General features: G+C 49.8%; 1 protein-coding gene across 2 annotated transcripts; it reads left to right on the top strand.

Annotated features, from left to right (window-relative positions):
* Window positions 1-3,691: 3,691 nt before the first annotated feature.
* Lmbr1l (limb development membrane protein 1 like) lies at window positions 3,692-18,630 on the top strand. 2 transcript variants are annotated; one of them, XM_004638625.3, is made up of 17 exons: window positions 3,692-4,049; window positions 6,951-7,035; window positions 8,151-8,184; window positions 9,260-9,399; window positions 9,582-9,685; window positions 10,176-10,299; window positions 12,791-12,859; window positions 12,996-13,060; window positions 13,390-13,462; window positions 13,551-13,634; window positions 13,726-13,802; window positions 14,666-14,743; window positions 14,876-14,949; window positions 15,204-15,294; window positions 15,394-15,460; window positions 17,935-18,096; window positions 18,242-18,630. In XM_004638625.3, the coding sequence occupies exons 1-17, from the start codon at window positions 3,978-3,980 to the stop codon at window positions 18,298-18,300; spliced, it is 1,458 nt and encodes a 485-aa protein (XP_004638682.2). In that variant the 5' UTR covers window positions 3,692-3,977; the 3' UTR covers window positions 18,301-18,630. The 2 variants fall into 2 exon arrangements, with proteins under 2 accessions (XP_004638682.2, XP_023579347.1); XM_023723579.1 differs by having other exon boundaries at window positions 3,750-4,049; window positions 18,019-18,096.
* The last annotated feature ends 1,866 nt before the right edge of the window (window positions 18,631-20,496 follow it).

The following is a 20,496-nucleotide window of genomic DNA, read 5'->3' as shown; positions in this document are numbered from 1 at the left end:
CAAGTGAAACTGGGCGTGGTGGCACGCGCCTGTAATCACAGCTCTTGGGAGGCTGTAAACAGGCAGACTACTATGAGTCAGATCTAGTAGTGAGACCCTGAACACCCTGTAGACCTTTCCCTAAAGTAAAAAAAAAAAAAAAAATAGTCAGTGGGAAACTGTAACAACTCAACCTAGGCAGTATGACAAATGGTCCAGAACCTTCAGGAGTGCAAGCATGGGTCATCCCATCAGGCAAACAACAAAGACCTGCTGAAGCGCTTGTGGAAGGCCAGGGGAAAACAGAATAGGTACTAGAAGGAAGTAGTTCCAGATACCAGCTATGATCTCGTGATCGGCTATAGAAATACTCCTCTCCTAATATGCTGCCTGCCTTTATTTATTTATTTTTCTGTACTTTAGGGAAGAGCCTACAGGGTGTTCAGGCTGTCACTACTAGACTGGACTCCTGGTGATTCTCCTGTTTACAGCCTCCCAAGTTGGGTATTACAGGCGTGCACCACCACGCCCAGTCTCAATTGCCCTCTCAGCATGCCCCAGGGGCAGGGATGGCATGGCAGTCCCAGGGATCGAACCCCTGGCCCTGAGCCTATTTAAGACAGGATCTCACAATGTAATGCAAACTAGTCTTGAATTTGCTTACAAATTTGAAGTGGTTTTCTTGTTGTTGTTGTTGTTGTTGTCGCTGTTGTTTTTTAACTTGCGTATATAGCCCAGGCTGGCCTCAAACTTGTGGTGATCTTCAAAAGTACTGGTATTATAGGTGTTTTCCACCATACCTGGCTCTCCTAATATGTCTCTCATGTAATATAATGTTGCTAGATTTAATACTGATTCTTTTTTCTTTTTCTTTTGGTACCAGGAATTGAACTCAGGACCTTGCACTTGCCAGGCAGGAACTTGTGCAGCTGAGCTGCTACCCAGCCTTTAATACTGGTTCTTAAGTATTGTTAAATCTATGTTATAATGTTCAAGTTATGAAGTGCTTGAAGTAAGTATAACCCAAAGAAAGTACTTTGTACTCTAGGGAAGGAAATAATGTTTCTATTTATATGCAGGATAGCTATAACATGTTAGGCATAATTATGAACTTGTTTTGTATCTGAAGACTATGGTTTAGAGATATATGTTTTTGGTTATCCAGTTGACAAGGGGTGGACTGTGATAATTAACTGTGTCAATTTGAGTAAGAAAAGCCCAACTAAATTGCATGAGCGTAATGTGGCTGAGGGGATTACTGAAGACAGAAGACCCACTCTACCAGGGTTCAATCCTGGGCCTGCTGTGCTGTCTCCTCTCTCGGGGGCACACTGAGATGTTGATTGAGACTGGGTGTGGTGGTGCACGCCTGTAATCCCAGACCTTGGGAGGCTGAAAACAGGAGAATCACTGAGTCAGATCTGTGTAGTTAGACCCTGTACTTAAAAAAAAAAAGGCCCCCGCCCAGGGTGACTTGTTGCCTGGATTGCATAAAGGGGACATGAAGAAGGAAAGGCTGAGTCTGTTTCTTTGTAGGAGCCCCAGTCTTCCCCTTCTCCTGGACATCTGTCCTCTCCTGGCTTCCAATGCAGAAGCCTTTGGCCTCTTGATAGCTCTCAGCCCTTCACTGGGACCCTCTGGATCTCTAGTGTGAAAACAGCCGTTTTGCACTTTTCCACACCTGACTTTGTGGGAGGCCATTGCAAGCCAGTCTTGGGCTGGTGAGATGGCTCAGTGGTCTAAAGCACCTACTTAGAAAAAGCTTAGTTAAAGCACAGGGACAGCGGTTCAATCCCCCAGCACCACATGCCAGCCAGCCCCACCCCCTGGTAGGCTGAGCTGGCCACACACACACAAATAAAATTTATATATATATTTATTTATGAAGTTTTAAATTTTTTTATATTTATTTTTTATTGAGAAATAAATATGAATGAGACAGTTTCACAGCTGATTAATAGGACAATTTTGATAGTCAATACACTGTACATTGTTATCTTCTTAGTGGTTATCCATAGTACAAGAAACAGACAGGATATTCTGTCCAAACACTGTTAGTACACCTCTTTCTTCTCATTGAATTAAGCGAAAGTAGCTGTAAATTTATCCTATTTTGTATATATAAATACAAAATGATCTTTCCTTTGTATCTTTTTTTTATAAATTTTATTTATTTATGTGTGTGTGGCCAGCTCAGCCCACCAGGGGGCGGGGCTGGCTGGCATGTGGTGCTGGGGGATTGAACCGCGGTCCCTGTGATTTGCTAAGCTTGTTCTAAGTAGGTGCTTTAGACCACTGAGCCATCTCACCAGTCCCTGTATCTTTTTTTTAATTTTAATTTTTGTCCTGTCAGAGGTGAATAATCTATTGGCATCTAAGTACTATAGGTGTTTGAATTCAACTAAACAATCTATCACGGTCTAGTAGTCTATCATATTAGTGGGTTATCCTCAGAAGTTATTGACTCGAGCCTTTTACAGCTCATCGTATCAATATGAATTTACTTTATATACCTCGTTTTTATACTTTTCTGCTGGATGGTTAAGACCAAGATATATTAAGAAGTTTTTTTATTTTTTTATTTTATTTTTTTTTTAATTTTATCTTATTTTGTTTATTTATTTATTTATTTTGTGTGTGTGTGGCCAGCTCAGCCCACCAGGGGGCAGGCTGGCTGGCATGTGGTGCTGGGGGATTGAACCGCGGTCCCTGTGCTTTGCTTAGCTTGTTCTAAGTAGGTGCTTTAGACCACTGAGCCATCTCACCAGCCCCAAGAAGTTTTTTTAAAGGCAAGTTTGCCCTATTTAGTCTACGATGGCTTTGAACTCACTATGTAGTATATAGTTCAGGCTAGTTTTGAACTTAAGATTCTGCTGCTTCATCCTCATGAGTACTGGACTTATAGATGTGCTCCACACCCAGGTTCCACGTCCAACTCTTATTGTTTTCTTTTTCCTTAGGGTTGGATTGAACCTACAAGACTAGTTGAACCCACAAATGTGGAACCTGCGAGTACGGAGGGCGAGGTGTAGCCATGCACATACCTGCACACCGAACAATTCAGTTAACAATTCTAGTTTCTGAATCTTGGCCAGATAGTAACTGGACAGCCCCGGCTTCTGGAATTGCGTCCTTCCTCTAAGCGAGCATATGAAAACCTCTGGCTATTTGTTGTTCTCTGCAATTTCTCAACACAACACTTTCCTCTGAAAGACTGCTGTCGTTTTGGTGATGTCTCGGCAATACAGTGAATGGCTACTAGTAGGCGATCTACCCGCTGCCTCTCACCGAAGTACCTGAAAACACGGGGAGGCGGGGCGCACAGTATCAGAGCACTTGCAGAAAATACAGCTATGGGGCCCGGCCTGGGTACTGGAGCGCCGCCTTTTCAGAATCACAGGAACCATCACATCCCGCCTGGCTCGCCTGATCCAAACTGTTCAAACTACAATCTGGGGTGCCACTAAAGCGACCACCTCTCAAGACTAAGAGGTGCAGCGCTCCTCGGCGTTGGAACGAGCTTCCGTAGGCCCAAAGGATCCCGCCTCCGTCCACGGGACAACCTATAAGCGCTCATCTAGCGTTGAGCGGCTGCTTCCTTTGAACCAATGAGTTCCGCTCTCTGGAAGGAACCCGCCCACCCCTTGTGTCGTCATTAGTACTCTTAAAAAGATAGGACTAACCGACCCTTCCTTGTAGGGATAGCTAAGGTGGCTGGCGGGTGTTTGCGTTGAAACGTGACCGTGGCCGGACCTTAAAGGGGAGGGAACAGAAGGAGACTGGAGTCCTTTAACAGGAGCGGGCTAGCGCCTGCCCCTTTAAAGGCGGGGCGTCCGGCGGACTGAATCTGAGCCCCAGATTACCCGGAGTTTCCGTCAGAGGGTGCTCCGAGAGGCTTCTAGGCTGAGTCCCGGCGCTCGGCGGCGGCGGCGGCGGCCGCATCCCGGCTTCTCCTCCCCGGGCCGGAGACACCCACCTCCAGTCATGCTGAGCGGAGTATGGAAGCGGCTGACTACGAAGTGCTATCCGTGCGAGAGCAGCTGTTCCACGAGCGGGTCCGCGAGTGCATCGTGAGTGCCGACTGGGCAGGAAGGAGCGGGAGCGAGGCGGGCGGCTCGTCGCCAGAGGGACGGCCTCCCGAGCGGGCGGAGGGCAGCCCCGCCGCGGCTGGGTGAGGGCGAGTCTCGGCCCCAGCGGGCTTCCAGGAAGGGCGTGGAGGTGCCGCAGAGGCGGGCGGGCGGGGGCCTTGGCCAGTCGGTCCTGAGGTGGCGTCGAAGGTGTGTGGAGCTGGGCAGCCAGCGAGGCTCCCCGCTCTCCGCGCGTTGTGGTGCTTTGCTTTGCCTTCTGTGTGCTGGGGGTTGGGCAAGGGCCGCCGCCAGGCGGGACACCTGCCTGCCGCAGCTACGCGCTCGCTGGTGTTTACACGAAACCCTTCCAAGGCCGTCCCCCGGCTTCCACCCGTTCGCCCCCAGCCCGCGAGGAGCGCCGCAGACCGCTGCCGGCAGCGCGCCGCGGGCGGAGCAGCAGGGACCCCCTTCTGGGCTGGGGGCACCCAGCGCCTTGGGCGTCGAATTTTCATCTCTTAGAGCAGAGTGCCTCACCGTAGGCATCCTCGCCCCAGAGCCTAAGTGAGAGGGAAAGGTTTGGAGATGCAGAAAAGTACTACTGTAGTGGGTTTAGGGGAGGCACTGATGGGCCCACGCTTTTCTCAGGCTGGGCTTTAGACCATCCTGGGCAGAGTCAGGTTGGTGAAAGGATAAGGTGTTCCAGGATTATACCTAGGCTGCTCTTCTCCTTGAGCACTAGAAAGCAGAAAGTATGTCAGTTCAGTAGGGCTCTGGTTTCAGAAAACCTTTTTTGTGTGCTCCTTGCTAAGTAGGTTTATATGCTGGCCTTGGGCTTTGGGCTTGTTGTGGAGGCACACCCAGGCCTTGAGGTGGTGTAGATGCCCAGGCCCACATTCCTGAAGAACGAGGGCGGGTTGAGACCTTGGACCAAAAGCAGCCTCCTGGATGTCTCCCCCATTCTCTGATGCCATTAGCTGGGAACATCGGCGCTGGCCTAGGACCTGAAGGTTTTGGGTGCCTCCTCCACCTGATCCTCATCTGTAATGGCTACAGAACAACCTAACCTCTGCTGGAACTGTGTGGAAATCTCTGACCTTTAGAGCCCTCCCATCTTGTGCCCTATTACTCAAGTGCAACATTAGGCTGTAAAAATCTTGCAGCTATAATCTGAGTGGTTTTCCCCCTCTGATATCAATAGTTACAACTTTTCCTAGACCAATGGCTCTTTTGGGTCTTCTTCCTCTTATTGTAGATAGATGTATGTGGGCAGATTCCCTGTGCAGTGCGCTTCTCTTGGAGACAGGGAGTCCCACTAGGCTGATCTTTAGGTTATTGGGTTTTTTTTAAATTTATTAGGGAAGAGATTGGGTACTAAGAATAGCTCCTGAGAGACAGGAGAGGTTCTTAATGGGTTCCCAATGAGCCCACTTCTCAAAGGAGTTTTATAGAGCAAAATCATGAGTACAACTTGGGTTAAAAACTGATCAAACATAAGACAACTATAGCTGTTTAGGTAATATTGATCCAGTTAGGAAGCAGGTCATGTAGCAAGTGTCATGGATGACATCATTAACCTTCATCGGTAATCTTAGTCTTTTTTTTTTTTTTTGTCTTTTTGAGATAGTCTCAGGCTGGCCTTGTAATGATCCTCCTGCCTTACTAAACTCCCCAAGTGTTGGGATTGCAGGCATGCACCACTGTACCCAGCTCTAGCCAGTAATTTTTCTGGAGTCTTTCTGACCTTGATTGTACAGCTAAACTGACCAGTGGCTTCTCTTGGTAATAACCGTGACTGGAGATTAAATAGGGATGTACTGAGATTAACCTGTCCAGACGCTAGCATGATTATCAATTGGAGATGCAACATTCGAGGGCATGTGATAACTCTGAAGCCTGATACTGGAGGCAGATGTCATTTGAGGTCGGGTCCATAGAATGACAGCCATTAAACTGGATGATACTTGCTCTAGAAACCTTGTAGATGTTGGGCCCCAGTGAAGTCTACTTGTAGATTAAATGAGGATTAAATGAGCATCTGGGTTTTTTTTGGCAGTACCAGGGATCGAACTCAGGACCTTGCATTTGTGAGGCAGGCACTTACACCACTGTGCTATATCCCTGGCCCCAGAGTATCTGGTTTGGACCTAAGCAGACCTGATCTTTCAGGGCCCCTGAAAGAGGTGTTCCAACTTAGCCCGGAAACATGATTCCTACCTTCTCCTGGAATTTGCCAGGGCAACAGCTGGAATAGGGTAAGAATAGTGTGCCCAGCCAGGCATGGTGGCACATACATTGTAATCCCAGCACTCTGGAAGGCTGAGGCAGAAGGATCACAATTTCGAACCCAGCCTGGACAACTTAGTGACTTAGACCCTGTCTCAAAATTAAAATCCTCTGCCTTTTTATTCTAAAAGGGGTTGGGGATATAGCCTATTGCCAAGACCCTGGATTTAATTCCTGGGGGGGGGGGGATATATGCCAGGAGGACAAGACAGGCATCTCTTCTCAAACCTGTTTTCCTTTCATATAATGTGCTCAAAGTACCCTCCCTTTGGCTGTGTGGCCTGTCTTAGAGGTCTGTGTGTGTGTGTGTGTGTGTGTGTGTGTGTATGTACGTACATTCTAGGAGTTTTCTTTTTATCAGTGAGGGTTGGGTTAAAGGTCTTTCCCCCCTGAAAATTCCTTGTCATGCTGGGCATGATGATTTCCTAAGTGTGCAAGACTGACCTTGTCTGGTTCTTCTTCGAGCCCTAGAGGCCCTGACAAGAAGGGAGTAAAGGTGGGAGCCCAGCAGATGTGGGGCCTTGTTTTTGAGGAAGTGAGCCCAAAGATGAAACAGGACTTTGGGGCTGTGAAATGTGCTAGAGGTTGGAGCTTTTCATTGTAGCTCGCTCTCTGCCACAGATCTCAGTACTTCTGTTTGCGGCACTCTACATCCTCTGCCATATCTTCCTGACCCGCTTCAAGAAGCCTGCTGAGTTCACCACAGGTACTTGCAACTTTTCTCCCTTCTGCCGGAGTTCCTGTTACCAAGGAGCCACCCTCAGGGGAAAGGATAAAGGGTCCTGTGGGAAAAGGAGGGGTGATTGTGCCAGGTTCTTCTGGAGCCTTTTCTTCAGCCTCCCTTTGTGCAAGGCAGGGCCTTGGTGACATAGTGGGAAGTCTAGGTGGCAAGTCACATAGCTTTTCTGATCTTTAGTTTCGTCCTGGAAAATGGGCAGAGCAGTCTACGAAGTTGGTTCTTACTGAGTGACCCAGTGAAGGCCCTTTGTGAACCTGAAGTGGGCAACTGCAGAACACAGTGGGCACATGTCTGCGTCATCCCTCCTAGTGTTCCTATACCCAGGACCAGAGGCCTCCCTGATCATGGAGCCCCAGGACCTGGAGATGATAGCCTTCGTCTTTTCAGAGCCAGTGTGCTTGGCTTTCCTTCCTGGAATCATTGTGTGCTAGGGAGAGAAGAGCATCCTTGCCTCCATCCCTAGCCCCAACCCACTCATCTCATCCTGTTCTGGTCCCAGCCTTTCCTCCCCTGTGGCTGCTTCTTGACCAGCTGCCCTCATAGAATTGCCCGGGGGACTTTCTCTGAATCTCCCCACTTCCCTCCCCTGAAGTCTATTTCCTTTACCCAGCTGCTGATATAAGGCACTTCACAAACCATATGTTTATGGTATGGGACAGATTGTGGGGAGAGTGGAGAGAAGTAAGGGAATATCTGGTGTATATTTTCTCCATATAGAACCTTTGATCAGTTTTTCTTTCTTTCATTCACTGTTTTTTTGTTTGTTTTTCATTCACTAGTTTTTGAGATATAGTCTTGCTCTGTAGTGCAGGCTGGTTTGAATTCACTTCACAGCCCAGGGTGGTCTCATACTCCTTGAGGTCCACCCTCCTCAGCCTCCCAAGTGCTGGGGTTACAGCTGTGTGCCACCGTACCTGGCTTCCTGATATCCAAGCTGCCATGGCAGGAGACTAGGTTGTGGGGCCCATAGTATGGGGGACCTCCCAGTTCTGATTCCCTTTGAGGGCAGGGAGGCACAGGGCACCATAACCTACTTAGTTGCCGCTGATGTGGTGTATCTTCCCTGTGTTTGTCTCTTGCAGTAGATGATGAAGATGCCATAGTCAACAAGATTGCGTAAGTGTCACTGCCTCAGCACTTGACACGAGTGGCTTTTAGAAGCTGGGATCTAGGGAGACCCCCTAGAGCAAATGGGATGGTATAGGTAGAGTTTTCACCCCATCTCTGGCTTCTTCCTGCTTTACCTTGTTCTGGGGACGCTCAGAAAAGCTGCTGTTCCTGTCTCCCTGGTTAGACGAGGAGATCTGGGGAGCCTCACAGCTAGGAAGTACAGCTGGGGCCTGAGTCACCAGAAGTAGCCCCAGTTTGGCTTCACCTCCCAGCAGCCGGTGCATGGGGAATGGAGTAAGGGTGTGCAAGATAGAAAGCCAGAGTAAAGAAAATGGTTGGTTTTGAAAAGGCCTTACTCCAGACTTTTTTTTTTTTCTTTTTCCTTTTTGAGACAGGATATTGCTATGCAGCTCAGACTGGCCTTGAGTTTGCTTTGTAGCCCAGGCTGGCCTTGAATTCTTAATGATCCTCCTGCCTCAGCCTCCCGAATGCTAGGCTAGGTGTGCACCACCACACCTGGCCTGTTCCAGACTGTTCTTATTCACTGATATACCTTCTACCCCTTCATCTCCCATGGACCAACTAGATAAAAGTGGCCCAGTTTATACAGCCCCAGGCACAGGACTGCCTGTGAACCTGGGCTGCAGCTTCCCTGGGTCCTCTTGTGCTCATGCCTTCTTACATTATAACCACGTGCCCTGGCCTGTTTTTATCCAGGCTGAAAAGAGAAACTTTACAGTCCATACCCCTAAGAGAGAAGAAAAGCCATACACCTTAGCTGTGCCATCGTGCCTGGCACGCCCTAAAGGCTAGTATGGGAGGGCCACATTCCTGGGGACAGCCTGGGCAAGTGACATGGCAGGTCTCCAGGTACCGGTGAGTGCCTGAGGTTGTGCTATTCCGTGTACCAGGGTTCCCTTGGAGGTAAAGGCCTAAGGCAGGGTGACATGGCTACAGCCCCAGCTAGCCAGTTCCTTCTCTAGATCTGTCAGCTACTACCATTAATTCTAAAAGCCAGATTAGGCTTCTTAGGCTCAAGGCCATGAGCACAGAGCTGAGCACCAAGCCCTTCTCTGCCCAGGCTTGAGCTGTGCACCTTCACCCTTGCGGTTGCCTTGGGTGCTGTTCTGCTCCTGCCCTTCTCCATCATCAGCAACGAGGTGCTGCTCTCGCTGCCACGAAACTACTACATCCAGTGGCTCAATGGCTCTCTCATCCATGGTACGTGGCGCTAGCTGCAGCCTGGGGTGGGGAGGGCAAGCACTAGCAGCCTGGGGCTGGTCAGCCACATGTCACCCTTCCTTTCCCCCACCATGTGGCTGGTCCCTGGGGATTGCTCCCCTTTACTGACCATCTCTGCTTTTCCTTTTGGTTTTTTGTTGTTGTTTTTTTTTTACCTCTAGGCCTCTGGAACCTCGTTTTTCTCTTCTCTAACTTATCCCTCATCTTCCTCATGCCTTTTGCATACTTTTTCACTGAGTCTGAGGGCTTTGCTGGCTCCAGAAAGGTGAGTAGTGGATATAACTGTCCATCCGGGCAGGAAGCAGAAGTCCACTTAACTGGATCAGCAGCAGATTTTAGGGCCGGAAGATAGCTCAGCAAACTACAGGGTGTGCCTAGGCAGAGTGCAGGACTGGGGTTCAATTCTGGGTAACACATGCTGTGCTAGCCCCGCCCCATGTGCGCTGAGACCCTGATTGAGACTGGGTGTGGCGGTGCACGCCTGTAATCCCAGCACTTGGGAGTCTGAGAACAGGAGATTCACTATGAGTTTGATCTGTGTAGTGAGACCTTGTAGCCCCTGTACCAAATACATAAAAGGGGGGATGCTGGGGAAGGGTCTCACTAATAAAGAATACCTGGGATATGGGGTTGAGAGGTGGGAGGGCAGAGGCACTGAGCAGAATTAGGGGAAACACCCCCTCTGTCTAATCTGGGTGTGTGTCTGTCCCCCGCCCTACACTGCCCAACGCTGACGCTGTTCTCTGTCTCTCTAGGGTGTCCTGGGCCGGGTCTACGAGACCGTGGTAATGTTGGTGCTTCTCACTCTGCTGGTGCTGGGAATGGTGTGGGTGGCATCAGCCATCGTGGACAATAAGGCCAGCAGGGAGTCTCTTTATGGTGAGAGACCCAGCCTCCTTCCTTTCTCCCAGCTGAATGGGTCCTCAGCCAGTGTCCCCATTCTTTCGGGAAAAACCTGTATACTTTTTTTTTTTTGCGGAACCAGGGACTGAACTCAGGCCCTTGTGCTTGCCAGGCAAGCACTTATTCTACTGAGCCATCTCCCTGACCCCAAAACTGTATGCTTTTAAAGTGGAAAAGAGGTGGAAGTATCATAAATTCAAAGCCACCCTGGGCAACTTCATGAAATACTGTCTCAAAATTTAAAAAATGGAGAAGAGTTCATCAGTTGTGGTGGTGCATGCCTGTAATCACAGCATTTGTGAGGCTGAGGCAGGAAGATTGCTTCAAGTTTTAGGCCATGCTGGGCTACATTGTGAGTTCAAGGCCACCCTGAACTACATAGCAAGGTACTGTCTCAAAAAGAAAGGAAGGGGGGGCTGGTGAGATGGTTCAGTGGTCTAAAGCACCTACTTGGAACAAGCTTAGCAAACACAGGGACCGCGGTTCAATCCCCCAGCACCACATGCCAGCCAGCCCTGCCCCCTGGTGGGCTGAGCTGGCCACCCCACCCCACACAAATAAATTAAAAAAAAAAAAGAAAGGAAGAAAGGTAGGTAAGTAGGTTGGGGCCAGGGAGATAGCGGCATAAGCGCCTGCCTGGCAAGTGCAAGGTTCTGAGTTCAATGCCTGGTACCGCCAAAAAAAAAAAAAAAAAAAAAAACAAGCGTTGTTAAAAAAATTAAATTATGAAAAAAAAAGATTTAACAATAATGATTAAAAAAAAATGGAAGGTTGGAGATATAACGCAGTACCTACGTGGCAAGCATGAAATTGTGAGTTTGATTCCTGGTACCTACCCCTTCTCCAAATAAAAGTGGAAAAGAGTGGTTCCCCTTCATTAGTCTGAAGCTTCAAACTGGTGAGCTTCAGCTGGGTATGGTGGTGCATGTTTGTAATCCCAGCATTCAGGAGATTGAGGCAGGAGGATATGCGAGTTTAAGGCCATCTTGAACTGCATAGCAAGACCTATCTTTAAAAAAAAATTTAGGGGCCAGGGAGATGGCTTAGTGGAATAAGCACTTCTCTGGCAAGTGCAAGGGCCTGAGTTCAATCCCCGGTTCCGGAAAAAAAAAAAAAAAAAAAGAATTTAAAGTGGAAGAGTGGCATCCCCCTTCATTAGACTGAAGTTTCAAACTGTTAGGTTTCTGGCCTCTTCATCCTGCAAAAAATGTTCCACTGGGACTAGGTGCGGTGGCACATAACCATAATATCAGCTACTTGAAAGGCTGAGGTAGGAGTATCATAAATTCAAAGCCACCCTGGGCAATTTAATGAAATACTATCTCAGAATTTAAAAGGGTTTGGGAGCTGGGCATGGTAACACACACCTGTAATCCTATTGCCCTGGGAGGCTGAGGCAAGAGGCTCAGCCTGGAGATGGAAGAGCCAAAGCCCTGGGTTTAATCCATAGTACTGCCATAATAAAGGGTGTGTATGGGGGGGCACTGGTGACAAAGCTCCATGGTGCATAAATGATACATGTAGTTCTGCTCTCCAGGCCATTAACAAGGTGGAGGGTCTACTTCGTCCCTATGACTGAGGCCCACTACTAGCAGGGCATGAGATTTTCCATTTCAAGAGTCCCTGCCACTCTGCACTGTCATTGTTAGCATTACTTACCTAACTCCTCAAGGCTTTTGTTTGTTTTGTTTTGAAGAATCTTTAACAGCGGGTCCAGGGAGATGGCTCAAGTGGAATAAGTGCTTCCTTGGCAAGCACAAGGGTCTGAGTTCAATCCCCGGTTCTGCCAAAAAAAAAAAAAAAAAAAAGCTTAACAGGGACCTAAATTTTAAATTTATTTTTAAGGAAGGAGGGGCTGAGGAGATGGCTTAATAGAATAAGCGCTTGCCAGGACCTGAGTTCAATCCCCAGTTCCTCAAAAAAAAAAAGGGAAAGATTTATTTAGCCCACAGGTTGTGGAGGTTTCAGTGGCTGGCTGGAAGGCAGGACGGCACATGGCAGAAGGCAGCAGTTTGTGGCAGCAGAAAACAGCAAGAGCAAAAAGGCAGGAGCAGGGGCAACAATAGCAGCAGAGGTGGAAGCTCAGTTGTTTAAATTTAAACTTATGTATTTTGCACAATGCCTCACTGTATAGCTCATACAGCATGTGGTGCAGGGATCAAACCTGGTCCTTGCTCTTGCCAGGTAGGCACTTAGACCACTGAGCTATCTCTGCTGCCCCTTGTTTTGTTTTGAGACAGGGTCTAACTGTATAGCTCTGGCTGTCCCTGACCATGTAGCCCAGGGTGTTCCTGAGCTCACAGTAATCCTTCTGTCTCAGCCTCCTAAGTGCTAGGATTGCAGGCGTGCAGCCACCACAGCCAACTCTTGTGGGCTTTGCACCATGTCCTTGTCTAGACTCAGGCCTGTTACCCGCCAGTAAGCAGGAGGGAGGTGAACTGATGTGCCTTTTTCTTTATCGCCTTAGACTTGTGGGAGTACTACCTTCCCTATCTCTACTCCTGCATCTCCTTTCTTGGCGTCTTGCTGCTCCTGGGTGAGTGTGTAGAGTGTGGGAGGGGATGGTAGGGCGAGGGCCAGAGCATTGGGGTGGGAGAAGATGGAGGGGTGGAGGCAGGATGGGGAGGACCCCACCCTGCCAGCTGGCTGGTCACTGGCTCTTGTTCCTGCAGTGTGCACTCCGCTAGGCCTTGCCCGCATGTTCTCGGTCACTGGAAAGCTGCTGGTCAAGCCCCGGGTAGGTGGTCTTCCTTGCCCTTTCAACATGCAGGGCAAGCTTCATACAAAACTGCAGCCAGACATTGAGGTAGCCCTGTGCTTGTATGGTACACAGCTTACAAAGGACCACAGTCTTTGTTGGCCTCTGTAGCCTTTACTGCTGTCACTTGTAGCTGAGTACAGACATGCAACAAAAGGCAGCTGGGATGGAGTGGACCCAGCTGCGGGCAGGGTGGGGAATGAGGGTTGGGGGCAGGAATGGGGCTGTAAGACCCTGGATGGCCAGGGCTGTGTGGGACCTTTAGGGTCAAGGAGCTTTTGATAGTCCCTCCTTTCCCCTGCCCCCAGCTGCTGGAAGACCTGGAAGAACAGCTGTCTTGCTCAGCTTTTGAGGAGGCTGCTCTGACCCGAAGGATCCGTAGTAAGTCGTAATTCTCCCAGCTGGAGTGGCAGGCTGGCCTGGGCAGGCCTGTAGGACCAGGATGCAGGACTGTTTTCTCTGTGCTCAGACCCCACCTCCTGCTGGCTGCCTTTAGACATGGAGCTGTTGCACAGACAAGTCCGGGCCTTGCAGACGCAAAGGGTCCTGCTGGGTATGTGGCTTATGGAGCTTGGGGCACCAGGTTTCCCCAGGGAGAGAAGCTCTTGTTCCAGGTTCTTGCTCACAGACTCCTGTCTCTACAGAGAAGCGGCGGAAGGCTTCAGCCTGGCAGCGCAACCTGGGCTACCCCCTGGCTATGCTGTGCTTACTGCTGCTGACTGTGAGTGTATGGGTGGGGGTTGGGTGGGGAGCCTCAGGAGGGATTGAGGGATGCGGGAGCTGGCTGTCAGTGATACTGATTACTTTTCAGTGAGTGCCTACTTTTTTCCTGCTCTGTGCTAAGCATATCACAACCCCCATTTGTGAATGAAGACACAGAATTAACTTGTATAAAGTCCCACAGAGCCATTGAATGGTTATGCAGAATTACCTTGCAATGAGATTTTCCCCATTTGGTATATAGGTCTTATAATCAGAAGAGTTCCCTGGATTCCTAGATAATAGGCTCTGAAAAAGAAGAAAAGACTGGTTCTGGCCCTATGTCTGTCTATCTGTTCTGTGTGTGTGTGTGTGTGTGTGTGTGTGTGTGTGTGTGTGTGTGTGTGTCTGTCTGTCTGTCTGTCTGTCTGTTTCCCTTCTTCCTCTCTCTCTCTCCCTCCCTCCCTCCCTCCCTCTTTCTCTCTCTCTCTATTTCTGCTCTGCCCTCATGCATGCTAGGCTATGCTCTACCACCAAACTAGATCCCAGCCACAGATCCCTTTTTCTATGCAGCCTTTGTGCAGTCCTTCAGAGCGTTGCATCTCATAATATCCTCACAGCAGCCTGATGTGCTAGTGCATGCTTATGATTTCAGCACTCAGAGTTTGAGGCCAGCTGGTGCTGCTTGATGTCACCCAATTTATCTAAAAACACCAAAACCAAACCCTCAGAAGTGCTCTATTGATGATAGACTTCAAAGAGCCCCTCACACCTAGGCAGGGCAAGATTTGGAAGTTGAAAATGTTTGACTAGGATGTCCGTTCTTAACATTGTACCCTGAGTACAGGCTGGGCAGAGGTGGGAATCTGACCTTGCTTCACACAGGGCCTGTCTGTGCTCATTGTTGCCATCCACATCCTGGAGCTGCTCATCGATGATGCTGCCATGCCCCGGGGCATGCAGGTATGTGCTGCCCTTCCATGGAGATCTCCTGGGGAAGACCTGTAGAAACCCGGGGCAGGGGCAAAACTTGGGTGTTAGGGGTGCTGCTGGTGAGGCGTGGGCCGTGCCTCAGGGGTGCTGCTCCTCCTTCAGGACCCCTCCCTGGGCCAGGTCTCCTTTTCCAAGCTGGGCTCCTTCGGTGCCGTCATCCAGGTTGTACTCATCTTGTATCCTTCTGGAAACCCACCTTTGCCTCTGCTTGCCAAACCTGTCTCTTAGAACTCTGGACAGAGCTCCTCTGGGGAGCTGTTTCTGGGATCCATAGAAAGCCATGGGGGAAAGTGCAAGCCTCTAACTTTGTGTTTAGAAAGATGGAAGAGCCTGACTCGGAAAGGGCGGCTGGGAGAGATGTCCATTCCCTTTGAGAGGAGGTATTCGTTGGTCCTTGGGAGCTGGAAGTTCTTCCTTAACCCAGCTTCAGTTACCTGATGGTGTCCTCAGTTGTGGGCTTCTACAGCTCTCCACTCTTCAGGAGACTGCTGCCCAGGTGGCAGGACACAGCCATGACACAGGTAGCCGGGAGGGAGGAGAGGGAACCTCCTGATGGCGTGAGTGGTATTGGCTATGGGCAGTTCTGCTACTCTCGTTCTCCTTTTCCTGTGACTACCCAGATAATTGGGAACTGTGTCTGTCTCCTGGTCCTAAGCTCAGCACTTCCTGTCTTCTCGCGAACTCTAGGTAAGTAGCAAAAGGAGGTAAGGGGCTATTGCTCAACAGGCACTGTGCAAGTGTGTCTGTGCACACTTTCTTCAGTTCCTACAACAGATTTAAGAGGTACTGCCCCATGATACAGATGAGGAAACCAAGGCTCTGCAGTGCCCATGCGGAGCTCAGACTACTGTGGCTGCCGAGTTCATACACCTGACTGCCTTCCTCTTTTCTACTTCTCCCTGGAGGTTTCTGTTGGGTGGATCATCTGGTAAACAATCTTATTTGCGTGCTAGGAACCCTGGGGTTCAAGCCCCAGCACCACCCCTAGAAAAACTCATTTGAAAGATAAGGAATAGGAAAGGCTAATTGGGGTCCGGGGAGATGGCTCAGTAGAATAATCGCTTCCCTGGCAAGCACAAGGGCCTGAGTTCAATCCCCAGTTCTGCCAAAAAAAGAAAAGGCTAATTGGTCCACCCTGGAGTGAGTGAGTTAGTTTGATGAAACTGGGGATCAAGCCCTTGGCCTTCACACACCTACATACACAGGCCATGGCTTAATTTCTGTTTTGAGACAGGCTCTTGCTAAATTTCCCAGAGAGTACCGGAGTCACAAGTGTGTGTCGCTGTGCCCAGCTGACACTGAGCTGAGCTGTACAGCTAGCTGCAGGCGAGGCCACATTGGGCTGGAACATCTGCTTTCTGGACCCTAGGCTAGGGATTTCTCCATTCCCAGGAATGTCGTGTGATACCCTCAGTCTTTCTGGACAGCCAAAGTCTAGAATTGGTTAAGAAGGGCAAAGAGGGCCAGCCAAATAGCGGATTAAAGCCCCTGCTAACAGGCGCAGGGGCTGGGGGTTTGGTCCCCAGCCTTGCCATGCCAGCCCCTCCCCCAGGGCACACAAACGGCAATTGAGACTGGGCATGGTGGCACATGCCTGTGATCCCAGCTCTTGGGAGGCTGTAAACAGGCGGATCACTATGAGTCCCATCTAGTAGTGAGACCCTGAACACCCTGTCAACCCTTCCCTAAAAGACAAAAAAAAAATTAGTGCAAAGAGAATGACTGGCTCAGTCAACAGCCCCATACACCATGTCCTCTGTTTAGTATAATTTTGTTTCAATCACATGTTCTTAAATTTGCACAGGCTGAGTATCCCTTGCCTGAAATGTTGGGGACCAGAAGTGTTTCAGATTTCTGGATTTTTTGAATTTGGAGTTATTTACATTGACTTTACTGACTGGGCATCCCTCACCCAAATATCTGACTCCAAACTACCCCAAGCTGGGTGTTGCAGCTTTTAGGGAGGCTGGGATGGGAGGCCACTTGAGCTCACAGGTGCAAAGCCCAGCTGGGTGACACAGGGAGGTCCCATACCAAAATACAACAGAGTGCTTAGCCTGGCCTAGTGCTCTGGGAGACTGAGCAAGGAGGATTACAAGTTTGAGACTAACCCAGGCAATTAACAAAATCTTATCTCAATAAAAAGGGCTGGGAATGGAGTTCAGTCCCTAGAACAAAAAAAGAAAAAGAATGCTGAGGATGTAGTTTAGTGTGAAGTTCCCGAGTTCAGTCTCCAGTACCCGCCTAAAAGCGTTCCCATCATTAAGGCTATTTCACCTGTACTCTTCACCATGGTGTTACTGTTTGTTCTTCAGGAATTTAGTAGGAAAGCAAGTTGGTGGGTCCATCAGTTCTGTTTGGTTGGATGCAGGTAGCAGTATTTGGATGAGGATCAGATCTTTGATTCATAATATTAATATTAAAAGCTTAGTAAGAGAATAACGCCTCACATCTATGGGGCTTTCATGTGTGTTGCCTAATTTAATTCTTCCAGTCCCATTCTTTATTTTATAGTTGAGGAGCCACAGGGAGATAAGGACTTTCCCCCGGACCATGACCAGGGCAGTCCTATCAGTGTGAGCTCTCGGCTCCTGTACTGCTTTGTGGGCTTTGTTTTGGCGGAACTGGGGATTGAACTCGGGCCCCTTGCGCTTGCCAGGGAAGCCCTTATTCCACTGAGCTATCTCCCCAGCCCTGCTTTGTGTTTCGAAGACTACGTGGTGGCCAGTTGCAGGTTCCTAGTCTAGGACCAAGTGGAATTCCTGGTAGTTCCTAGGGCCACCTGGAGCCAGAGGAGCCTGTTGCAGGAGAAGTCAGACTCTGGAAAGGAAATGGGAGTGAGCTGGCCTGCTGACATTTTGTTCAATAGCTGGGAAAGTGGCTTTAGAAGACTGCTTGGAGCCAGGTGTGGTGGTGCGGGCTTCAACCCCAGAGCTTGGAGGCTGAGGCAGGAGGATCACCATGAGTTCAAGGTCAGCAAGGGCTACACAGACCCTGGCTCAAAAAGGGAAAGGAAAAGAATACAGCTTGGGAGGTCTCCTGAGCAGAGTGCCAACCTACCAGTTGCAGTGCTGAATTATGTCCACCAGGAGGCAGCAGAAAGTTGGCTCTAACCAGGAGAGAGGTGGGGAGCCCCTTCCCATCCTGGCTGTCATACTCAGGACTCACTCGCTTTGACCTGCTGGGTGACTTTGGACGCTTCGACTGGCTGGGCAGTTTCTACATCGTGTTCCTCTACAACGCAGCCTTTGCCGGCCTCACAACACTCTGTCTGGTGAAAACTTTCACTGCAGCTGTGCGGGCGGAGCTGATCCAGGCCTTTGGTGAGCAGTGGGGTGCGTGAAGCAGGGCTCCGGGAAAGAGGCTGAGCTTCCTGTTTAGTGCCTATCCAGTTCCGTGTCCTGCCGCCTTGTCCCTGAAGAACTGGACCTGTGTCCCACTTTTGACTGCCCATCTCCCCTTCTCCAGGGCTGGATAGGCTGCCACTGCCTGTCACTGGTTTCCCTCGGTCATCAAGGAAGAGTTAGCACCAGTGACCTCTGTCTGGGGAAGGAAGGAGAAAGCTGGATGCTGCCACCTGCTGCCCAGGCCTGGAGGGGATCCCAGGGTGGTTGGACCTCGGGGCCTGGAATCGGAATGGGTGGCAGAGGGGAGCCGAGCCATCCTCACCGTTGCATAATCTGAGCCAGAGTTTGGGACCAGGACTCTATTTTCCAGACTAACTGTGGCCTCAGCACAGGGTAGGGCTGGGCGACCAGGTCTGGCTCTTGGTCCCAAATCCATCTACACATCAACCTGCCTCACTGCTGTGTGGGCCCTGCCCATGGCGTGTTTACATGATTTGCCGTGCAATAGGGAGGGGGAGGGTGGGAGGGACTGGGCCGGCAGGCTTAGGGGCAGGTTGCCCCTTGCTCCTGCCCAGTAGGGCCCAAGCACTGTGCTATCCCAGAGGGGCTTTGGACCACTGCAGAAAACCAGAGTGTGGGGAGGAAGAGGCCACACTCATCAGCAATAAAGTCGATCCCAGGGTTTGCCTTGTTTTTAACTGTCTCTGTCTGTTTGAACAATCTTGTCTCCTACCCCATCCCGAGTCTACCAAGAGACACTGGCTGAGAGGACCTGCTGTTGCCCTTCCCTGCACCTCAGTGTCCAGAGGGGATACAGAGCTGGTGTCAGGCTATGCGGTTGGGCAGTGGGAAACTCGCATAGCCTTGTTAAAGCTGCTCATTCTTTTCTTTTTCTTTTTTTTAAATTAATTTATTTATTTGTGTGTGTGTGTGTGTGTGGCCAGCTCAGCCCACCAGGGGGCGGGGCTGGCTGGCATGTGGTGCTGGGGGATCAAACCGCGGTCCCTGCGCTTCGCTAAGCTTGTTCCAAGTAGGTGCCCTAGACCACTGAGCCATCTCACCAGCCCCAAAGCTGCTCATTGTTAAAACTAGACGAATACCGCAAAAAGATCCTGGAACGGAAAGCCAAGTCTCACCAAGTAGGAAAGGAAAAGGGCAAATACAAGGAAGAAACAACTGAGAAGATGCAGGAATAAAGTCTTCCTGTGTGCAACTTTTAATTAAAAACTGCTAAAATGGAAAAAAGAAGCTGCTCACTCCTGACTCAGCCTTACACCCAGGGCTGGGTTTATGTTTTGTATGAATTAGGGGTGTGGCTTCACATGCTGTCCCAACCCTGTGATCCCAGAACCCAAGGAGGATGGCCTTGAGTTTGATACACAGAGTTCAAGGCCATCCTAAACTACAAGGTGAGACCCTGTCTCCAAAACCTTGGGAATTTTTTTTAAAAGGGAATAGGTTCAGGCACAGGAATCAGATAACCTCCCCTCTGCACACGTCCGTAGTCCGGTGCCTCATTCTCTCTGACGTGGCAGTTGACTGTAGAGTAAGCACGGCACATAGTGCAACCCAGCGTTGGGAGGTGTGTGTGGGAAGGTCCCAAATGCAAGCCAGCCTGGTTAACTTAGGCCCAGTGTCAATAGGCTGGGGAGATGGATCATTGGGAGCCCCCGAGTTCATCCCCCTACTGCAAATTTTAACGGGGGTGGGTGGTACTGCCTGACAAGGACTGATCATACCTCAGAAAAGAGTAATTTCAAGAGGAGTGTGGTGGTGCACACCTGTAATTATAGCACTTGGGAGGCTTGAGGCAGGAAGATCAAAGCAAGTTCAAGACCAGCCTGGGCTACAAGAGAGGCTTGTGTCTCAAAACAATTTTACTTGTTTTTTTTTTTGTGTGTGTGTGTGTGTTTTTGTTTTGTTTTGTTTTGTTGGCAGAACAGGGGATTGAACTCAGGCCCTTGGGCTTGCCAGGGAAGCGCTTATTCCACTGAGCCATTTCCCCGGCCCCTCAAAACAATTTTAAAGAGATGTATAGTGAGAGGGGGAGAAACGGGGTGGCTCATGCCCATAATCCCTCTCAGGAAATTGAGGCAGGAGTTTTGCCATAAGTTTGAGGCCAGCCTAGCCTACATAGGAAGACTTTGCTGGCCCCCCGAAAAGCCTAATTTCTTTGCAGTCTCTATCAGGCCCTTGAAGTCCCCTCACCATTGGGGATAGTCAGTTCCTTCTGCCTAGCAGGATACATGCTGCATTGCCTAAAGCTACCACCACCATTCACCTCAGAGTCATTATATAATTAAACTGGGTGGGAGACAAATGTGACCATTTTGTCTTCCACCCACTTTAGTGCTGGAGAGTGAACACAGGGCCACA

This window comes from Octodon degus, unplaced genomic scaffold (genome assembly GCF_000260255.1).
Source record: "Octodon degus isolate 3935 unplaced genomic scaffold, OctDeg1.0 scaffold00100, whole genome shotgun sequence".
NCBI lineage: Eukaryota > Metazoa > Chordata > Mammalia > Rodentia > Octodontidae > Octodon > Octodon degus.
The sequence above is the reverse complement of the archived record's forward strand: the minus strand, read 5'-3'. Positions and strand labels throughout refer to the sequence as shown.